The 18,914-nt window shown below is 43.7% G+C and overlaps 1 protein-coding gene across 5 annotated transcripts in view; it reads left to right on the top strand.

The window, feature by feature from the left end:
• Nucleotides 1–1,766: 1,766 nt before the first annotated feature.
• Nucleotides 1,767–18,914, top strand: part of LOC130131295 (voltage-dependent L-type calcium channel subunit beta-4-like) — a 40,644-nt gene continuing 23,496 nt past the window's right edge. For 4 of the 5 annotated variants that reach the window (XM_056300934.1, XM_056300932.1, XM_056300933.1 and 1 more), the window contains exons 1-2: nt 7,235–7,297; nt 10,498–10,581. In XM_056300934.1, coding sequence (XP_056156909.1) covers nt 7,235–7,297; nt 10,498–10,581 — 147 coding nt within the window. Of the gene's footprint in view, nt 1,776–7,234; nt 7,298–10,497; nt 10,582–18,914 lie in introns of those variants that run through there. The other variant, XM_056300936.1, reaches the window with a different exon arrangement.

Raw genomic sequence — 18,914 nt, 5'->3', positions numbered from 1 at the left:
TGCTCCGGTTTCCTCCTACAATCCAAAGACATGTAGGTCAGGTGAACTGGCCATACTAAATTGTCCCTAGGTGTGAATGTGTGTGTGGTGGCCTGTCAAAGGTGTCTCCCCGCCCGTGACCCGAATTCGGATAAGCGGCTTGGATAATGGATGGATGGATGGATGATTAGCAAATGTGACAATGGAAAAAAGAACGTCAAAGTTACAAATCATTCAGTTTAGCAGTAAGAATCATAATCATAAGCTGTAGACCTACATAATATCCGATCAGTCTGTTTGGCAAACACTTCTTAAAATATGTTTTATCGGAAAGACCAAGTATAGATTACCATATAATGCTTCACTGCAGTAGTTAAAGGACCAGTGCGTAAAATTTGGGGGCTCTAGCGATGAGGTTGCAGATTACAACCAACAGATAACCCCGTGTAGGAGCACCTACAGTGGCCGTGAAACTACTTCTCCAGAGCCAGTGTTTGGTTTGTCCCTTCTGGGCTACCATAGAAACACGGTGGTACAACATGACGGGCTCCATGGGAGAGGACCCGCTCCCTCTGTAGATATGAAGGGCTCATTCTCTACTACTACTTTTGCTCCCGTTAGGGGTCGCCACAGCGGAGCATCCGTTTCCATTTCTTAAATATGAAGGGCTCATTCTAAGGTAATGAAAACACAATGGTTCTTATTTTCAGGTGATTATACACTAGAACAAGGGTGATGTGCAGAACTGTAGCAACTATAAAGTTGATCAGCCACAGCATGAAGTTTTGGGAAAGAGTAATAGAAGCTAGGTTAAGAGGAGAGGTGATGATCAGTATGGTTTCATGCCACGAAAGAGCACCACAGATGCGATGTTTGCTTTGAGAATGTTGATTGAGAAGTATAGAGAAGGCCAGAAAGAGTTGCATTGTGTTTTTGTAGATTTAGAGAAAGCATACGACAGGGTGCTGAGAGAGGAGGTGTGGTATTGTATGAGGAAGTCAGGAGTTGCAGAGAAGTATGTAGGAGTGGTGCAGGATATGTATGAGGGAAGTGTGACAATGGTGAGGTGTGCGGTTGGAATGACAGATGGGTTCAAGGTGGAGGTGGGATTACATCAAGGATCGGCTCTGAGCCCTTTCTTGTTTGCAATGGTGATGGACAGGTTGACAGACAAGATCAGGCAGGAGTCTCCATGGACGATGATGTTCGTGGATGACATTGTGATCTGTAGCGAGAATAGGGTGCAGGTTGAGGAGAGCCTGGAGAGGTGGAGGTATGCACTGGAGAGAAGAGGAATGAAAGTCAGTGGCAGCAAGACGGAATACCTATGCGTGAATGAGAGGGAGGACAGTGGAATGGTCAGGATGCAAGGAGTGGAGGTGACAAAGGCATTTGAGTTTAAATACTTGGGGTCAACTGTCCAAAGTAACGGGGAGTGCAGTAGAGAGGTGAAGAAGAGAGTGCAGGCAGGGTGGAGTGGGTGGAGAAGAGTGTCAGGAGTGATTTGCGACAGAAGGGTACCAGCAAGAGTTAAAGGGAAGGTTTACAAGATGGTTGTGAGACCAGCTATGTTATATGGTTTGGAGACAGTGGTACTGATGAAAAGACAGGAGGCGGAGCTGGAGGTGGCAGAGTTGAAGATGCTAAGATTTTCACTGGGAGTAACGAAGAAGGACAGGATTAGGAATGATTATATTAGAGGGACCGCTCAGGTTGGACGGTTTGGTGACAAAGCAAGAGAGGCAAGATTGAGATGGCTTGGACATGTGTGGCCAAAGAGGAGGTTTATGGATGTGGTGAGGGAAGACATGCAGGTGGCTGGTGTGACAGAGGAAGACGCAGAAGACAGGAAGAAATGGAAACGGATGATCCGCTGTGGCGACCCCTAATGGGAGCAGCCGAAAGTAGTAGTAGTAGATACACTAATGACAGCGGCAAGGTGGCGCAGTGGTTAGCGCAGTCGCCTCACAGCAAGAAGGTCCTGGGTTCGAGCCCCGGGGTAGTCCAACCTTGGCGGTTGTGCTGGGTCTTCCTCTGTGTGGAGTTTGCATGTTCTCCCCGTGTCTGCGTGGGTTTCCTCCGGGGGCTCCGTTTCCTCCCACAGTCCAAAGACATGTAGGTCAGGTGAATCGGCCGTACTAAATTGTCCCTAGGTATGAATGTGTGTGTGTGTTTGTGTATGTGTGTATGTTTGTGTGTGCATGTATGTCGGCCCTATGTGATGGCCTGGCGGCCTGTCCAGGGTGTCTCCCCGCCTGCTGCCCCAATGACTGCTGGGATAGGCTCCAGCATCCCCGCAACCCTGAGAGCAGGATAAGCGATTCGGATAATGGATGGATGGACACACACTAATTAAAACATCTTCTTCTGCTTCCGGCTTGTTCCCTGTTTCTCAAGGGTCACCACAGCGGATTTTCTAGTTTCCATCAGTACCACATGAGGGCACAGCACCAATGGCAGCCGTTGTTAACCTAGGCCTTGACCGATCCACTATGGTCTTGTCAAGCCGCATTCTGATTTGGCAAAATTTTACGCCAGATACCCTTCCTGACACAACCACTAACCCTATGGATGGGGGCACAGGTGAAGCGCTGGACGCCATCCCAGTTATCATGGACTTGCACCCATGCCTGTTGCCACACTAACGAAAACATACATTATATTCCATTTCAGCCAATAATTCCTCCACACTGGAGAAATCACCTGCTAAAAGGAAAGTTGTGTATTTTGGGGAACATTTGGAGTAAAAATAAAAACTGAAACTGAAATTCATGCTTTCCTTTTTTGAAACAAAAATATAACTGTAGTTATTTTTCTTTCTCTCTTTTCTTCCCTTTTCTGAAACGTTTACTTAAATTCCATCGCTTCTGGATTTGGCTTGATGCCACTAATTCAGTAGTTCTCAATCTCTCAATCAGGTCCTCAAGTACCACCAGTACTGCTGGTTTTCTATTCTTTATATTTACCTGCTGTGTCGGGAATATAAAAAAAATTATTACCGTTAATTACACACAACTCTAACTTCATCCACAACTGCTGTTAAAACAAGCTGGCAGAGCAGGCTACACCTTCTCTATCTGAAAATGGATGAATTCCTGAGATTAACATTTGATTCACTAGATGTGGCCACTGTTGCTGAGTGACTCGTACACCATCTTACAATGCTGTGACTGCAAACATTCTCAAATCCTCTGTGAATAGTACACATGGCCATTGAAACTCTAGTTAATGGTCACACCCATATTTGCATATGAAACCGGTCGTTGGTTTTGGTCGTTATGCCACTGTGTTGTTTATAAGGGTGGGGATACCTGCAGTCAGTTGAGACTGAAGAGGTCACTTAGATGAATTATGAAACATCTGTCAATAAACGTTGTGTCCAGATGAACTGATTCAACCTTCTTTTTTCTTTTTTTAACATGGTGATGCTGGTTGCATGGCTTGGGTCCTGGGCTGTTCCAGTGGCATCTGGACACTGCTTGGCATCCTGCGCATCATATTCTTCAAAATTTTATAAGTCCATTATAATTCTGTTCATCCTCTTTCCATGTTGTATTCTGTAAATTGTGTAAACACAACATCCATTGCACGTTGTCCGTCTTGGGAGAGAGATCCCTCCTGTTGTTCTCCCTGAGATTTCTTCCTATTTTTTCTCTCTGTTAAAGTTTTTTTTTTAGGTAGTTGTTCCTTATCTGATGAGAGGGTCTAAGGACAGGATGCTGTGTTGTTGTAAAGCCCACTGAGGCAAATTTGTAATTTGTGATATTGGGCTATAAAAATAAAATTGACTTGACTTCTGTGATTTTCTTACCTGGATTATTGAGCGTGCATCAAGACGAGGCCGAGGAGATTTGTCAGTCTGTTTCCAAGTGTGAGGATATTAGACCCGGCCAATTAGTTTGACGAGCTGCAGAAAAGCAAAACTGAAGAAAACACAAGATGGCCAACATGAGCAATCAGTTGCTTTTGTTCTTGGCTGAAGCACAAAAACATCAAAATTTGACCTTCAAACCAGAAGACTGACATGGCTCTTTGTCTAATACATGTAACAAATGTGGGGGTACCACATTTGTTACATGTAGGCCGATTTAACGGTCAGATTAGCATTTTTCCTGTGAAAAAAAAATGCTACAGTATTTAAAGTAACTAGCATCAGTAAATTATAATATCAGAGTATATTACCAATGAAAGAGAATAAGAATTATTTGTAATTAATGTTTCCCGAAGCTCCACTTTACAAAAGCTGATGTTAAACGGACTGGTCTTTAGAACACACACACACACACACACACACACACACACACACACACACACACACACACACACACACACACACACACACACACACACACACACACACACACGATACTAAGACATGTAATACAAAGACATATGACATACTATGTCATACACCGATCAGCCAAAACATTAAACCACTGACAGGCAGTGTTGCCAGATTTGACTGAGACCAAATAGCCCAATCAGAGCCCTGAACCCACCCAATCATCACAAAAATTGCCTTTTTTTTCTCTGCCGTTTAGTAGAAAGTTTCTCTGTATGCCTGGTGTATGTATGTAATAATAATTATGATTATCAGAGCCATTTTTACCCGCCCAATCAAATAAAAAGTAGCCCAATAGGGTGTGAAACTGCCCAATCTGGCAACACTGCAGACAGGTAAGTGAATAACATTGATTATCTCATTACAATGGCACCTATCAAATTGGGATATATTAGGCAGCAAGTGAACAGCCAGTTCTTTAAGATGATGTGTTGGAAGCAGGAAAAATGGGCAAGCATAAGGATCTGCACGACTTTGACAAGGGCCAAATTGTGATGGCAAGACAACTGGGTCAGTACATCTCCAAAACGGCAGGTCTTTTGGGGTGTCCCAGTATGCAGTGTTCAGTATCTACTAAAAGTGGTCCAACGAAGGACAACCGGTTAACCGGTGACAGGGTCATGGTTGCTCAAAGTTCACTGATGCATGTGGTGAGTGAAGGCTAGCCGGTCTGGTCCGATCCCACAGAAGAGCTACTGTAGCTCAAATTGCTGAAAAAGTTCATGCGCGCTATGATAGACAGGTGTCAGAACACATAGTGCATCACAGCTTGCTGTGTATGGGGCTGTGTTGCTGCCGACAGGTCAGAGTGCCCATAATCAGAATCAGTCAGAATACTTTATTTATCCCCGAGGGGAAAAATAATGACCCCTGTCCACCGCCAAAGGTGCCTACAATGGGCACTTGAGCGTCAGAACTGCAACGGAAGAAGGTGGTCTGGTCTGATGAATCACATTTTCTTTTACATCATGTGGATGGCCGGGTGTGTGTGTGCGTCATTTACCTGGGGAAGAGACAGTACCAGAATGCACTATGGGAAGTAGGCAAGCCAGCAGAGGCAGTGTGATGCTCTGGGCAATGTCCTGCTGGTAAACCTTGGGTGCTGGCATTCATGTGGATGTTACTTTGACACGTGCCACCTACCTAAACATTGTTGTAGACCAACTGCACTCCTTCATGGTAACGGTATTCCCTGATGACAGTGGTCTCTTTCAGCGGGATAATAATTCCTGCTACACTGCAAGAATTGTTCAGGAATGGTTTGAGGAACATGACAAAGAGTTCAAGGTGTTGCATTGGCCTCCAAATTCCCCAGATCTCAATCCGATCGAGCATCTGTGGGATGTGCTGGGAAAACAAGTCCGATCCATGGAGGCCTCATCTCGCAACTCGCAGGTCATAGAGGACCTGCTGCTAATGTCTTGGTGCCAGATACCAGAGGACACCTTCAGAGGTCTTGTGGAGTTCATGCCTCAACGGGTCAGAGCTGTTTTGGTGGCGCAAGGGGGACCTACATAATATCAGGCAGGTGGTTTGTGGTTTTAATGTTTTGGCTGCATGTCACACCCCTCAGAGAAATTACACACACACACACAAACAAATGCAAATCCACATAAACCTTGACTGTCAACATAAAAACCCCAATATACTATGGGGTGCCGAATGAAAAAATTAACTTGGCGCCCACATTTAACATTTAGATTTAAGGAACACTTTGTCATTTCACTTAATGCACTTTCGTACATGAAATGAAACGAAATGCCTTCCCCCCCCTCCAGCCCACAGCAGTACAACACAAAGACAAAAACACATACAAAAACTACAAGTACACACATACCCAAACTAACACATATAGCCAAACTAAACAAAAACAAAAAATCACTGTCCAAGGGAACGAACGCCAGCCAGGATGACTGCTGGAACCACCGGTCTGCATGGGCTAGCAGTTAGCTTAGCCCGCCCCGCTTCCGCATCCTGTCAGACAGCCCTCAGCGTTTCCTCCTCGGGCGCAGTTCCAGGCAGGGGGCCGTGGTCCCCAGGCCCACCGGACGAAGCGGACCAAGCTCTCCCAGCCAGACATCCTCGACACACCTCCCCGCACTCCTCACGACGACATCAAAAACACCACCGTCAACGTCAGGTGAGGCCGCCGCCAGGCCGCCCTCGGTGTAATCGGAACTGCCGCTCTGCCTGCCCCGCTCTCCCAGCCGATCCAGCGCCAGCTCTCCCAGACATAAAACGGAGACAAATCTTAAGACGCAGACGTGGACAAAGACACAGCATGGACGGTACTGCGTGAGGTCGCCGCAAATGTGAATTCGCGCCGCCATCTTCCCACACCGGAAGCGGAAGAGGAAAATGAGCTAAATGTTTTACATGAATTTCTGTCTCAAATGATAGGAAAATGAGCTAAATGTGAAGACAGGGAGCTAAATATTAACCTAACCTTATTTTTACATTCGGCACCCCATAATATATACTGTGGACTTTTTCATACACGTTTCATTTTCATTCATTCTTCTTTTCTTTTTTTTCTTTTTTTTTGCGTTAGTGATGCAAAGGCGTTGCAACGGAGGACCGGTAGAGCCTCTCCTATAATAATAGTCGCTGCCACTCATTCCCAAAATAGTTCCGTCCTCTCATTCGGTCGCATCTGTTTCTGAGCGGCGCAAGTGGCCCGCGGCCCTGCGTGCGTGTGCTTGTGCCGTGCGCGCGTCTGCGAGCGACGCGCCGGGGCGGTGCGAGTTAAGCTACCTGTCCGTTTCCACTCCGCGGAGCTCCGCCGCTGCGTGTTCTGTTCCGGGCTCCGTCCGCAGTTGATTGAAACTGGATCAGTCAGTTCGGAACCCGCCGCACTTCCACTGGGCTGGGCCGGAGCGGCAGCCCCCCCTCTGGACCGATGTACTGGCCGAAATGTCCCGGCACATCTACATCCGGAATAAGATCGGCGAGGGCATCCAGGCGCCCATCTTTCAGGTAGGTCACCACAAATCAATCAATCAATCAATCAATCAATCAATCAATCCATCCATCAATCGGTAAATTTGTTTTGCAGTCGGGACTAAAGGCATCAGAGTAAGAGCGGCGCGGAGTTGCATGGACATAGAGGTTCAGTATCAGAAGGGTAAAGGAGCACGTCTCAGAATAACTCGGTCCAAAAGTGCATATAGTTGCAAAAATAGGGCAGCTTACTTGTATAGTGAATCATTATTCCGGAGTTTTGATTACTTAACAGCAAACTGAACTGAAAAAATAACATGTCGCTGCACAGTATTTATTTTTTTTTACAATCGACGAGGCATCATTTGCATAAAATTCAGTGTAATGGTTCTGCAACGTGTATGGAAGTGGAGCACGGCTGCACGGGAGGTAGCCCAGACTAGGTTTTTGCAGTTTAGGATCTGTTGTTATCCTGTCTCGGCTCTAATTGTTTCACATGACATGTTGGCTTTCTAACAGATGGGCAAACGTACTGCTGATTTTATAGGCCAGTTTGGGTCAAGTGCAGTCACAGCCTTAACTTGAAGTTGACCAGCACAGAGGAAGATGCTATAATGTTAGTGCAAACAAACACAGCCTAGCCTCGTATAGACGGTGACCTAGTTGAGATGTCCCTGTTTGATCGTTTCAGAGGAAGTAGGCTTTGACTTTTCAACGGTGACATTGTCACTAAACTCAGGAGATTTGAGCAAAAATGGGGCGAATCACAGTTAGATAATTAACTTAGCTCTCTGGAGATGATCAGCGTTTCTATTTTTGGCCTATTTGGAGAAATCTCACTGAAATTCAAAAGTTTGGTTGGGAAGAGAAAATGAATGACAGTTTGCCGCAGGGAAATTTGGACAGAATGGAGAGAGCACAGCAAGAAAGATAATCTTCTTTTTTTTTCTTCTTCTCAAGAATACCTATTTACAGAATGTAATACACTGTGGATATTTGCAAGGGGTGAGCATCAGCAAGAACCTGATTCTACCTCCACGTTCATTGCAAATCTTCTGGTACATGCACATCAGCCAGATGCCTTGCATGTAAAATGAAGTGAAGAGGGAAACTTTAGACTTGGGGATGAAATCTCAACTTCACTGCAATAAAGTGTGTTTCCACACACAGCCTTAAAGCCAGCTCGTGTCTGTCCCGGTTAATCTCAGATTTGGAATAAGGATGAATATGTAAAACACAGGAGTGGTTGAGATAGTGGCAGGTAAGAGAATTGGGTAAACTGAACCCTCACTCGTCTTCATCATTAGACAAACGACCTTGAAAATGAGGAAACGAACCAACAACAGCAAGTTTAAATTCAGAAGAGTATCTATCAACACGTTCTTTTAAAAACACCGTATTTATGCGGCCACAATGCTTACTTTGCAAGACAATGTAACACGGTGGCACGCTGGCTCGCTGGTTAACGTTGTTTCGCCTTGCAGCAGGATTTCAGCCCTGTGGGGTTTCCATGCTCTTCCTGTGTTCTTGGGCGATTTCTCCATGTGCACCAATTTGTCCCTGCAATCCAAAGACATGCATGTGTATTGGTAACTACATTGATGTGGGGTGTCTCTCTGCCTTCCGCCCAGTGCATGCTGGGATACGCTTCAGCCCTTTGCAGCTATGAATTGAAGCAAGTGGGTATAAAGAATGAATGATTTATCCTCTTATGCACATATAATAACAGTGTAGTTTGTGCACTACTGGTTGACATATCAATACATTAGGCTATAGAGTCACTCGCCTTCATATATGTTCTGTATGTTTTACTATTAAACCCTCTTTTGCAAACCAAATTTGTCTTACCGTACAATGAAGTAGTAGTATTCCAACCAAATCTTTTCTTGTGGCTTACTGTAATGTGTACCAGGACTTAGTAACTTGAAGACATTGATCGCCCCGTAAAAATGGCTAAGTGTTAACTTTCCTTGACAGATAAAAAGGTGAGTAAACTGAGTTTAGTTGGATTATCCACCACTACCACTATATAGCTGCACTGGTCTAAGATAATATTAACCTTGATTTGTGTAGTGCTTTTTCGACACCAGAGCTCGAGGCAAAATACAGTAAATATAAGTTAAAAATAGAGAAGAGAGGGTAGCGATAACAATGATGAAGCAATAACAATAAAACAAATTAAAACCTGTGCCGTTTTCTTCTGGCTCTGTTGGGTGTAAAGACGATATATTGCATTGACAGGTTGCATTGACACCTCGCAACACCGAGGCCCGACATGGCTCGAACACAGCAGAAAGAGCACAGCGGGTCACCTCCACAGGGCTCATTGTTACCAGGACCATGAGAACCTCAACTTTACATTGAGTTAAAGTTGGGCTAAAACTGAAACACTAGTATTTTTTAACATCACCACATCTAATCATCATGCATTTTGTACTATCCCTTTCTAATTAATTAAAAAAATATATAAAAGGCCTTTCCAGGGTGTCTCCCCGCCTGCCACCCAATGACTGCTGGAATAGGCTCCAGCATCCCCGCGACCCTGAGAGCAGGATAAGCGATTCAGATAATGGATGGATGGATGGATGGATGGATATAAAAGGCAGAATTTAGTTATTTTTATTTTTTCCTTTTTACAAGAGCACACCCATTCAGCTGATATTTTTTGCTGATATTCATGATGTCATCAGACACTCATTTACATACAGCCTATCAGATCAAACCATCTAATGAAACCCCACCCACCCGTACCCCTTGCTTGTACTGGTCACTCAAAGGTCAGCTGATAAATATTAACGTGGACTAGACCACGCCCTCACAGTTCTTTAGATCACTAAGAACAGTTATTGGAAAAAAGTATAAAAACAACCCAAAATTAGCTGTGTTCAAGGTATTTAGACATGACAATTTAAATCTGATTACTGATTCTGACTTGACTGTAAACCTCTCCAATCCCTTTTGAAGGAGAAAAACTGCTGTAAGTAATTCACATGGGCTCTCAGGTCAGAATTCATGCTAATGTGTTAAATTAGCATCCAGCACATGAGTGCAATCTTCTTGTTGATGTAATTTATGCAGAATGTTTTCATGTGGCTCTGCACTGCACTGTATATTGGTTGAAATATGACACTTTGTTGCATATTTTAGTTTATTTTTTCAAGAATCTGGCTTTTTGCAGGTTGTATGTTTGCCTCCTATATGTGGGATGATGGGAGAGATGTGTTTGTCCCACTCAGGTGAACCGGGGGACCTATTCCAGGAGGAGCCGGCTGAAGAGGTCCGATGGTAGCACCACGTCCACCAGCTTCATCCTCAGACAGGTACTGTACTTAACAGCTGGCTGGGATGGGATCGCACAGACGGCCGGGATTTTGTAGTCTCAAAAGGAACGATGTCAGTCTTCCTTCTTGATCATATTCACTTCAAGAACAGGAAACGGCAGTTGTAGAGCTTCACACACATAACACATGATTGCTCTCTGGATGACTGGGTAAAGACGGAACGTCACACGCTTTACAATATACCTGACATTCTCATGGGAATTGCTGATGTGTAACCGACCTCTAGACTCAGACGCAGGCTATATTAAGACTTGAAAATACATATAAATGAGTATGGAAACTCAGAGTCAAAATAATCACGAGGAATGAGTCTTTGTTCATGTGTTTGTCTCTTCCAGTGTGTCGTTTTTCAGAGTCTTCACCTTACACCTTGCCATTAGCTTTGTTATTGACAATCAGCAGGCACCTGCTTTGTGAGTGAGCTGCTGTTCCTCACACACTACAGAGCCAGTGCGGATGTCGGGCCCAAATAAGTGTGCATACCAGTCAGGTTTGCGCACTTTTCTTAAAATCAAGACTGGGGGATTTAAACTTAGATTGTTTGGATTGGTTTACAAGGGGCAAGTGTCTCCATAAGTTTCTGTGGTTGTCAGTGTAGATGATTTTCAAGGAGCTGAGATAGTAACAGGATGGGGTAGCTTGTATCATTCTCAACTAATCTATGGTGTGAAGGGATGTTCTGATATTTCACATCACAAGGATCTGACAACGTGGCTTGTGTCACAAAGATAAGTGCATGTGTAAATACTTATTTACTAACAGCAGCGGAAGTCGGTAATGCTTTAGATTACAGCCAGCAACGTACAGCGTAATTACTGCGGAGTTATGGTGTAATCTTTTGTACTAACAGTGTACCAGTACAGTACCAATACATATATGTAGGTACAGGGGAACAATTCGGGATCTTACAAAGAACTTAAACTGTAGTTGTTTTATGACTACTGGGTACCTATTCTATTATTACAGGGTATGGCCGACCTACCGAGCAATAACCTGGACATTTGGGAGAAACTTAGAGAAAACTTATACTGTAGTTATTGAACTACTGGGTACCTAGTCTTTTAATTCAGGGTACAGTATGACCATAAAACTAAGCAAAAATCTGGATGTTTCAGGTAAGATGGAATAATGACTTCTGCATTACTTAATAAATCTGATGTGATTTTATTACAAAATGATCTTATTGCCAACACATACGTAAACAACTTTGTTCCTTCATAATTTTGGGGTAGCTGACTTTTTTGGGGGTGGGGGTGATCCCCCCCCCTTTTCTCCCCAATTGTACTTGGCCAATTACCCCACTCTTCCGAGCCGTTCCAGTCGCTGATCCGCCCCCTCTGCTGATCCGGGCTGCAGACTACCACATGCCTCCTCTGATACATGTGGAGCCGCCAGCCGTTTCTTTTCACCTGACAGTGAGGAGTTTCACCAGGGGGACGTAGCATGTGGGAAGATCACTCTATTCCCCCCAGTTCCCCCTCCCCCCTGAATAGGTGCCCCGACCAACCAGAGGAGGCGCTAGTGCAGCGACCAGGACACATGCCCACATCCAGCTTCCCACCTGCAAACACAACCAATTGCGTCTGTAGCGACGCCCGACCAAGCCGGAGGTAACACGGGGATTCGAACTGGTGATCCCCGTGTTGGTTGGCAACGGAATAGACCACTATGTTACCCAGACACCCCTGGGGTAGCCTACATAACTACGGGGTACATCTGTGGATTTACTTCGGAACAAAGGTCAAGGAAACAGCGTATTGTCATCAGTGTATTTGTTAGTATTATTTAGACTGTTTTTATTTTTACTCTTATTTGATCTTGCTCTTATTTTTGCCTTGTCTGGTTTTATCTTTTTTTTCGTAAAGCACTTTGTAACATTGTTTTAGAAAAGTGCTATATAATTGAATTTATTATTATTATTATTATTATCATTATTATCATCAGTGTTGGATGTTACAGTAATATATTATTTTTAGCAGTAATGAAATAATATAACACATTTACTAATAGGATTTCGGTAATATTATTATAGTTACTTTGTCAAGTAATGCTTTACCACCCAAAATTGTGTTTATTGTTATTTTTTTAAGAATTCATCCACACACTGCACCACTTCCCCCAGTGCACCAGCAGAAAAAATATCCCCCGAAGAATTTCCTGTTGCTGAAATTCAACGGCTGAGATGGCTGCAGACTCTACGTTTTCGAAATGGGTATACTCCCATTATACTTTCAGTCTATTATAGAAAAGGACAAGAATATAATAGTCAAGAGCAATCTATGTCTAGGGATGGACTGGCCAAAAATAAAATGACTGCATGTGTGACGGACTATGGAAGTAACTTTGTGAAGGCGTTCAAGGAGCATCAACAGCAGCAAGTAAACTCTGAGTCTGATGAGGAGCAAGAGGTCAAGGATAATGGCGAGGTGACTTTTACAGACATCCAGAGTGTGCTCACCACCACCGATGATGATGCCCAGAACTGCCTCCCCACCATAGATGCAGAGCCCAAACACTTAATATAATTGCAAACAATGAGGTTGATAAATGGCTGGTATCTTATCTAGAATCAAGGGCTGTGTATCGTAGTGCGACAGGCAAATGTTCAGCACTGTGGACGAAGGCCAGCCACTTCACAGTCGAAAGCAGAGTGCCTGGAAGAGGTCAGTGATAGAATGCTGACTGTCCTCACTGCAACACGGTGGAACGCATTCTATGATGCGTATGCATGGATCATAGAAATGGCCCTCAACGACATCAATACCCTTGACTCACAGCTTCAGATTAAATGTATGAATGACAGGGAATACCAGTTTCTCAAAGAATCCTGTTCCATTATGAAGCCTTTCAGTCGGAATGGGCATTTTGCGGGGTGAGGACACATATTTTTATGGAACGCTTCAACCAACATTAGAAGTTTTAATGGCAAAAATCCTTGCAATGAAACATGACATCGCAAATGACCAATGGACTGCCTGAAGTTATTGTGGGAGCAATCAAAAGTAATTTTGCCATAACTCTTCTCTCCAAGGATGCGTTGCTGGCCACTGTCTTGCTGCCCAAGTTCAAGCTATGCTGGCTAAGAGAAGAAACCAGAAGAGATCACATTAAGCTCCTGCTCACTATAGAGTGCCGCTCCTTTACAGAACAGCCTGCAGCCCCGATGCCCGATCCTCAACCTGCCGCTGCCGCCTCCAGCGAGGATGACTTTTTTCCTTTGATATATGTACAGCCCGATGCCACCACTGACTCCAACGCGCCCATGTCCGTGGAAACAGAGGTGATGGATTATCTCAAATCTGCCCCTAAAATGGAAAGCCTGCACCAGTTTCCAAGAAAAAAAAAATTGCACTCCACTGTAACCCCTCAGCACCATCCAGCGCACCTGTCAAAAACTTTTCCGTCTCGGGAGTCTTGTGCTCACCCCAAAATGAAATCCTCTCAGTGGTGGACGCTTTCAGCAGCTTCTCCTCATGCCCTTTAACAGGTAATTTAGTGGTATGGAACAGGCTAGCCCTCAGAGTCCTAAGTATAGGTCTAAGCAAAGTGTCTTCAATAGCTTTATTTTTTTCAGCCTTTGTTTGGTTATATGTTTCCTCTGTTGTATGTGGACAGGGCTCATCATGGGCACTCTGACCAGTTTGCAGCTACACAGCATCATCATCATTGGCGGTCACTTGGGGTCGAGTATGACCCTCTGGGTCCTCAGGTGGGTGTAGAGGCCAAGCCTGGAGCCGCATAATGGGAGGATGCCTGCGCGTGACAGCTTTGTAGCTGATGCGCCTGCAGCCACCACACGGTCCTTGGCAGGGGGTGGCCAGAGAACAATGGCATGGAGAACCAAGATGATTGTGGACCACTCTCTTGCAGCCTTCATCCGCCTTCACTGCCGTTGTGACCTGGAGACATCTTCCACCAGTTCCACCATTGAGGTCTTTGTTGGATTGCGCTTTGTCTGGAACCTCCCCCTTGACCTATCTGCCTTGGGTGACCTTCCAAGGAGCCAAGCTCCGGATGGCATAGCTCTTGGGATCAATGGTACACGCAAGCTTCTCCACCACGGCAAGGTGACAATCCAGAAGAAGCAAGCTCCGATATGTGTTCTGAAACCTGCCTATCATAGCGGGCATTAACTTTTTCAGTAATTTAAGCTACAGTAGCTCTTCTGTGGCATCGGACCAGATAGGCTAGCCTTCACTCCCCAAGCTCATCAATGAGCCTTGGGGGCCCATGAACCTCTCACCTGTTCAGCGGTTGTTCTTCCTTGGACCACGTTTGATAGGTACTGACCGCTGCATACCGGGAACACCCCTCAAGACCTGCAGTTTTGGAGATGCTCTGACCCTGTCGTCTAGCCATCACAATTTGGCCCTTGTCAAAGCCACTCAGATCCTTACGCTTTCTCATTTTTCCTGCTTCCAACACATCAGCTTCAAGAACTGACTGTTCACTTGCTGCCTTATACTATATTCCACCCCTTGACAGGTGTCATTGTAATGAGATAATCAATGTTATTCACTTACCTGTCAGTGGTTTTAATGTTTTGGCTCATCAGTGTATTACTATAATCTATGAGTGTGTTTAAGCCGAGCCTAAGTTCTTTGTGAAGTCTCCAGGTGGGACTGAACTGAGCCAGGTATTGTGTAATGATGAATCATTTGTTGTTTGGGTTGGTCCCATGCTCTTTTTCTTATTGCTATTTCAGGGCAGGCTATAGGCCTAACTCGTACAATATTGGTTTGCAAAATAGGCCCTATCTGGTGGCTGTATAGGCCTAATGCTCCTGGCACATTTTTATTTTCATTCTTGAAATCAAATCAAATATGTCCATGCCTTGTTCTTCTGTGAACATTAACCTAATAAAAATAGCATAGGAAAAGAGATTTAGTGACTTGTCATGTAATTATAGGCTACATTATAAAAGGGTCGAGATCTACTGTGTTTCATATGATAGGCCTATAATTAAAAATATGTATCCCCATCTCATAATTTATCAGAGTTTGATCCTTTGTCTAGGCTATTTAATTGTTCTAGATCATCACACTATCGATAATATAAGCTGTTAATATAAGCTGTTTCAGGTCTACGGCTTCATTAGGCCAGCGGTCCCTAACCACCAGGCCACAGACAAGCACTGGGCGGCAAAGAATTTGCTACCGGGCCGTGAGTAAATTATATGATTCAGCAAAAAAAAAAAAAAAAAAAAAAGAATTAAAAAAACCCCTGAATAATAAACATATAACATTATAGGCTAACTTGTGTGGTAATTACATTGAACTTGGCACGGTCTGTCTGTACTGCACCTTTCCTCACCATTCCCTCTCACGCCCACAACAGGATGAGGATACTGATGTTGACCTTGAGTGATGCAACGCATGCGAGGTCATCAGTTGGTCATCACCTACTTACATACTCAATGTGCGTGTTGCAACTAGCTAGCTACCATGAGCAAAAAACAAGCGCCGCTTAAGAGTTTCTTCAGAAGAGGTAGGGAAGATAAAAGGTCCAATGATGATGATAATGCAGAGACAGCGTAGGCCGCGCCTTCAAAAAAAGAAAGCTTCCTTCAAAAGGAAATATGACGAGTCGTACCTAAAATATGGCTTTATTGCGACTGATGACTCGCATGTCATGAACGGCTTGTTGCAGAGAAACGAGCCCAGGGCTTCCCCTGCTTCAGTGATATTGGTGAGTTGCAATGTTTTTTTACATGTTCATGCGAGGAAAATATGTGCTGTGCTTAATATCCTACGTTACTTAAATGTTATGATGCCTTTGACTTATAACACCCCGCTGCTGGCCGGTCTGCAAGAATATCGTTGATATTAAACCGGTCTGCTGTGGAAAAAAGGTTGGGACCCCTGCATTAGGCTATACACTATCTCCCACCACTGGATTTGTAATGAACTGCAATCAACATGAGCTTCTGTGCTTTGATTACCTGCTGTGAAACAACATTAACCTCTTCCATTTTATAATGCCTAGTTGTACTTCTGTGGTTATTTCGGTGAAAGTAACGCAAAAGTAGAGTAATCAGCAATGCATTACTCTACATAGACAGTAATATTGTAAAGTAACCTATTACTTTCAAATGACAGTAACTTGTAATTTGTAATATATGAAGGTGAGCAGGGTTATCAAGTCAAAGATTGTTGATTCATCTATTCAAGTATTATGACTGTGCTGTAATATCAGTGTTAGCTGTGGCGAGACAACCAAACCCTTGAGTAATGTGCAATTGGTTTCTGATTAGTGGTATTAGTAATCATTCAATATTAGTGAACTGCCATTGGTTTTGGGGAAGGTCTTCTTGAGGAAAAAAGTGAGGAGATGAGAGTGCGTGGGGAGGACAGATACACTGAGGATGCCTATAATAATAATAATATAATACTACTAAAAATAACTATTTAAATAGCACTTTTCTAAAACAATGTTACAAAGTGCTTTACAAAGAAATAAAACCAGACAAGGCAAAAATAGTGACGAGTAAGTCCAAATAAGTAAGTGTACAATAAAAACAGTATAAATAAATAAAAACAAATATCAAAGATTTGTAAAAGCTTTCATTAAAAAAAAGTTTTAAGACAAGATTTAAAAGAAGCTAGAGACTTGGTTTGTCTTAGTTCAACAGGAAAAGAGTTGCTGTCAGAAGAGTATATTGACCATATATATGCGCTGTGATTCATGTCTTGGGTTTATCTTGTTATATTTGTATTTATTTCCTGGGATGAGAGGAGGCCGTACACAGAGCTGAAAATGTAAGCTTACACTTTGAGGCGCTGTAATGCTGGCTGAACATAATTGTGAGGGAGAAGACTTTCAACATTTTAAAGACTTCAAAATTGTCGACATGTGGTTACACCAAAGCAGAAGTCAAGTGAGTGACATCTAGGGAGGGTGAGTTCTGTCCGCCTGTCATCAGAGGATGGAGGCCACGAGGCCATAAACGAGAGCATCCAGTAAAGAAGTTTGCTGGTGAGGTGAACGACAGCTGAGACAGCTCTTCAGAGGCCAACCATAATCTCTATTAACAGATTTTATATATGCATATATATATATTATATTATATACTATTTGTAGGCACGGGGCAAGATTTTGGTATTGGAAGCATTCTGGTTTCCGTTTCCGTTTTACTCCGAGTACTATTGACCAATCATGTTTGAGTAGGCGTTGATTTCTACAGCAACATACTTTGTTTGCATGTATAGGTACCCTGTAGTTAAAAAATAACTACAGTACAAGTTCTTTGTAAGATCCTGAATTGTTACCCCCTTATTCCATAACTTCATATTTTGTTCCCCAGTACCTACATATATGTATTGGTGCGTACTAGGGTTGGGCAATATGTCAAACTTTTCCTACCGGCCATTGTTAGCCCAACAATCGGCGATTGCCGATACCCCCCCCCACACACACACACACAAACACACACGTGCACGTTGGCCATTGTCAGTGAATGCAATCATGGAAGAGCTCGTTACAAAAAAGAATACAAAATCACCTATTTGGGATTATTTTCAAACTACCAATTTCCAAGAGCATTAATGTGAAACTGTGGGAGTGCAGGAATGAGGAGACGGAGAGATCGAGTCAAGTCAATTCCGTTTACTCGCCACACAAAACAACACCGATACAGCACAACCTCTCCTGGCAACCAGCTAACCGCTAGGCTGCTGCAAACATGGCTCCACCCCGGAAACTCTAAGCAGTGCCTACGTCAACACTGTGAACGTCTGCCTTAAAGGAGCAGCAGCCCCTGGTGAATCTACCCTCAATTGTGTATCACCACAAAGCTCTAATTTTACTAAAAAAAATCACAGCCTATAGGGTACTCTTCAGTTAAACAAAATAAATCACCTTGAGATCTTTGCTGAGCAACAAACTGTTGAGACATGCTGAGCAGCTGTCTGACACGATTTGAAAAAAATAAAATGAAATAAAAGTCCAGTGGCTTCAGATGAAAGACGCCTCCGCTTGCAGCCTCCAAATGAACAAACAGGTTGGGATAACATAACTATGCTATTAAATGACCAGGGTGCACAACTGCACTTACAGTTTTTGGTGTAGTTCTCAAATATGATTTATGAGTTGACGTTGCTTTTCAGCACCAATTGTTTGGACAGCAACCACTGAAGACGGCTTGTCATTTAGTCACTGCCCTGTTTTGTGAAAGAGTCGTCGGAAATCCTCCATTCGATCTGCTGAGGCCCTCTTCATCTTTAAGAAGCTGAAGACCCAGCTCTTTCTTGAACACCTCCATACCTGATGGGATTATTGAAAAAAAAAAGCTTCTATGCATCCGCCTTTGTGCA

The sequence above is a fragment of the Lampris incognitus genome, chromosome 21, assembly GCF_029633865.1.
Source record: "Lampris incognitus isolate fLamInc1 chromosome 21, fLamInc1.hap2, whole genome shotgun sequence".
NCBI classification, from domain to species: domain Eukaryota; kingdom Metazoa; phylum Chordata; class Actinopteri; order Lampriformes; family Lampridae; genus Lampris; species Lampris incognitus.
The sequence above is the reverse complement of the archived record's forward strand: the minus strand, read 5'-3'. Positions and strand labels throughout refer to the sequence as shown.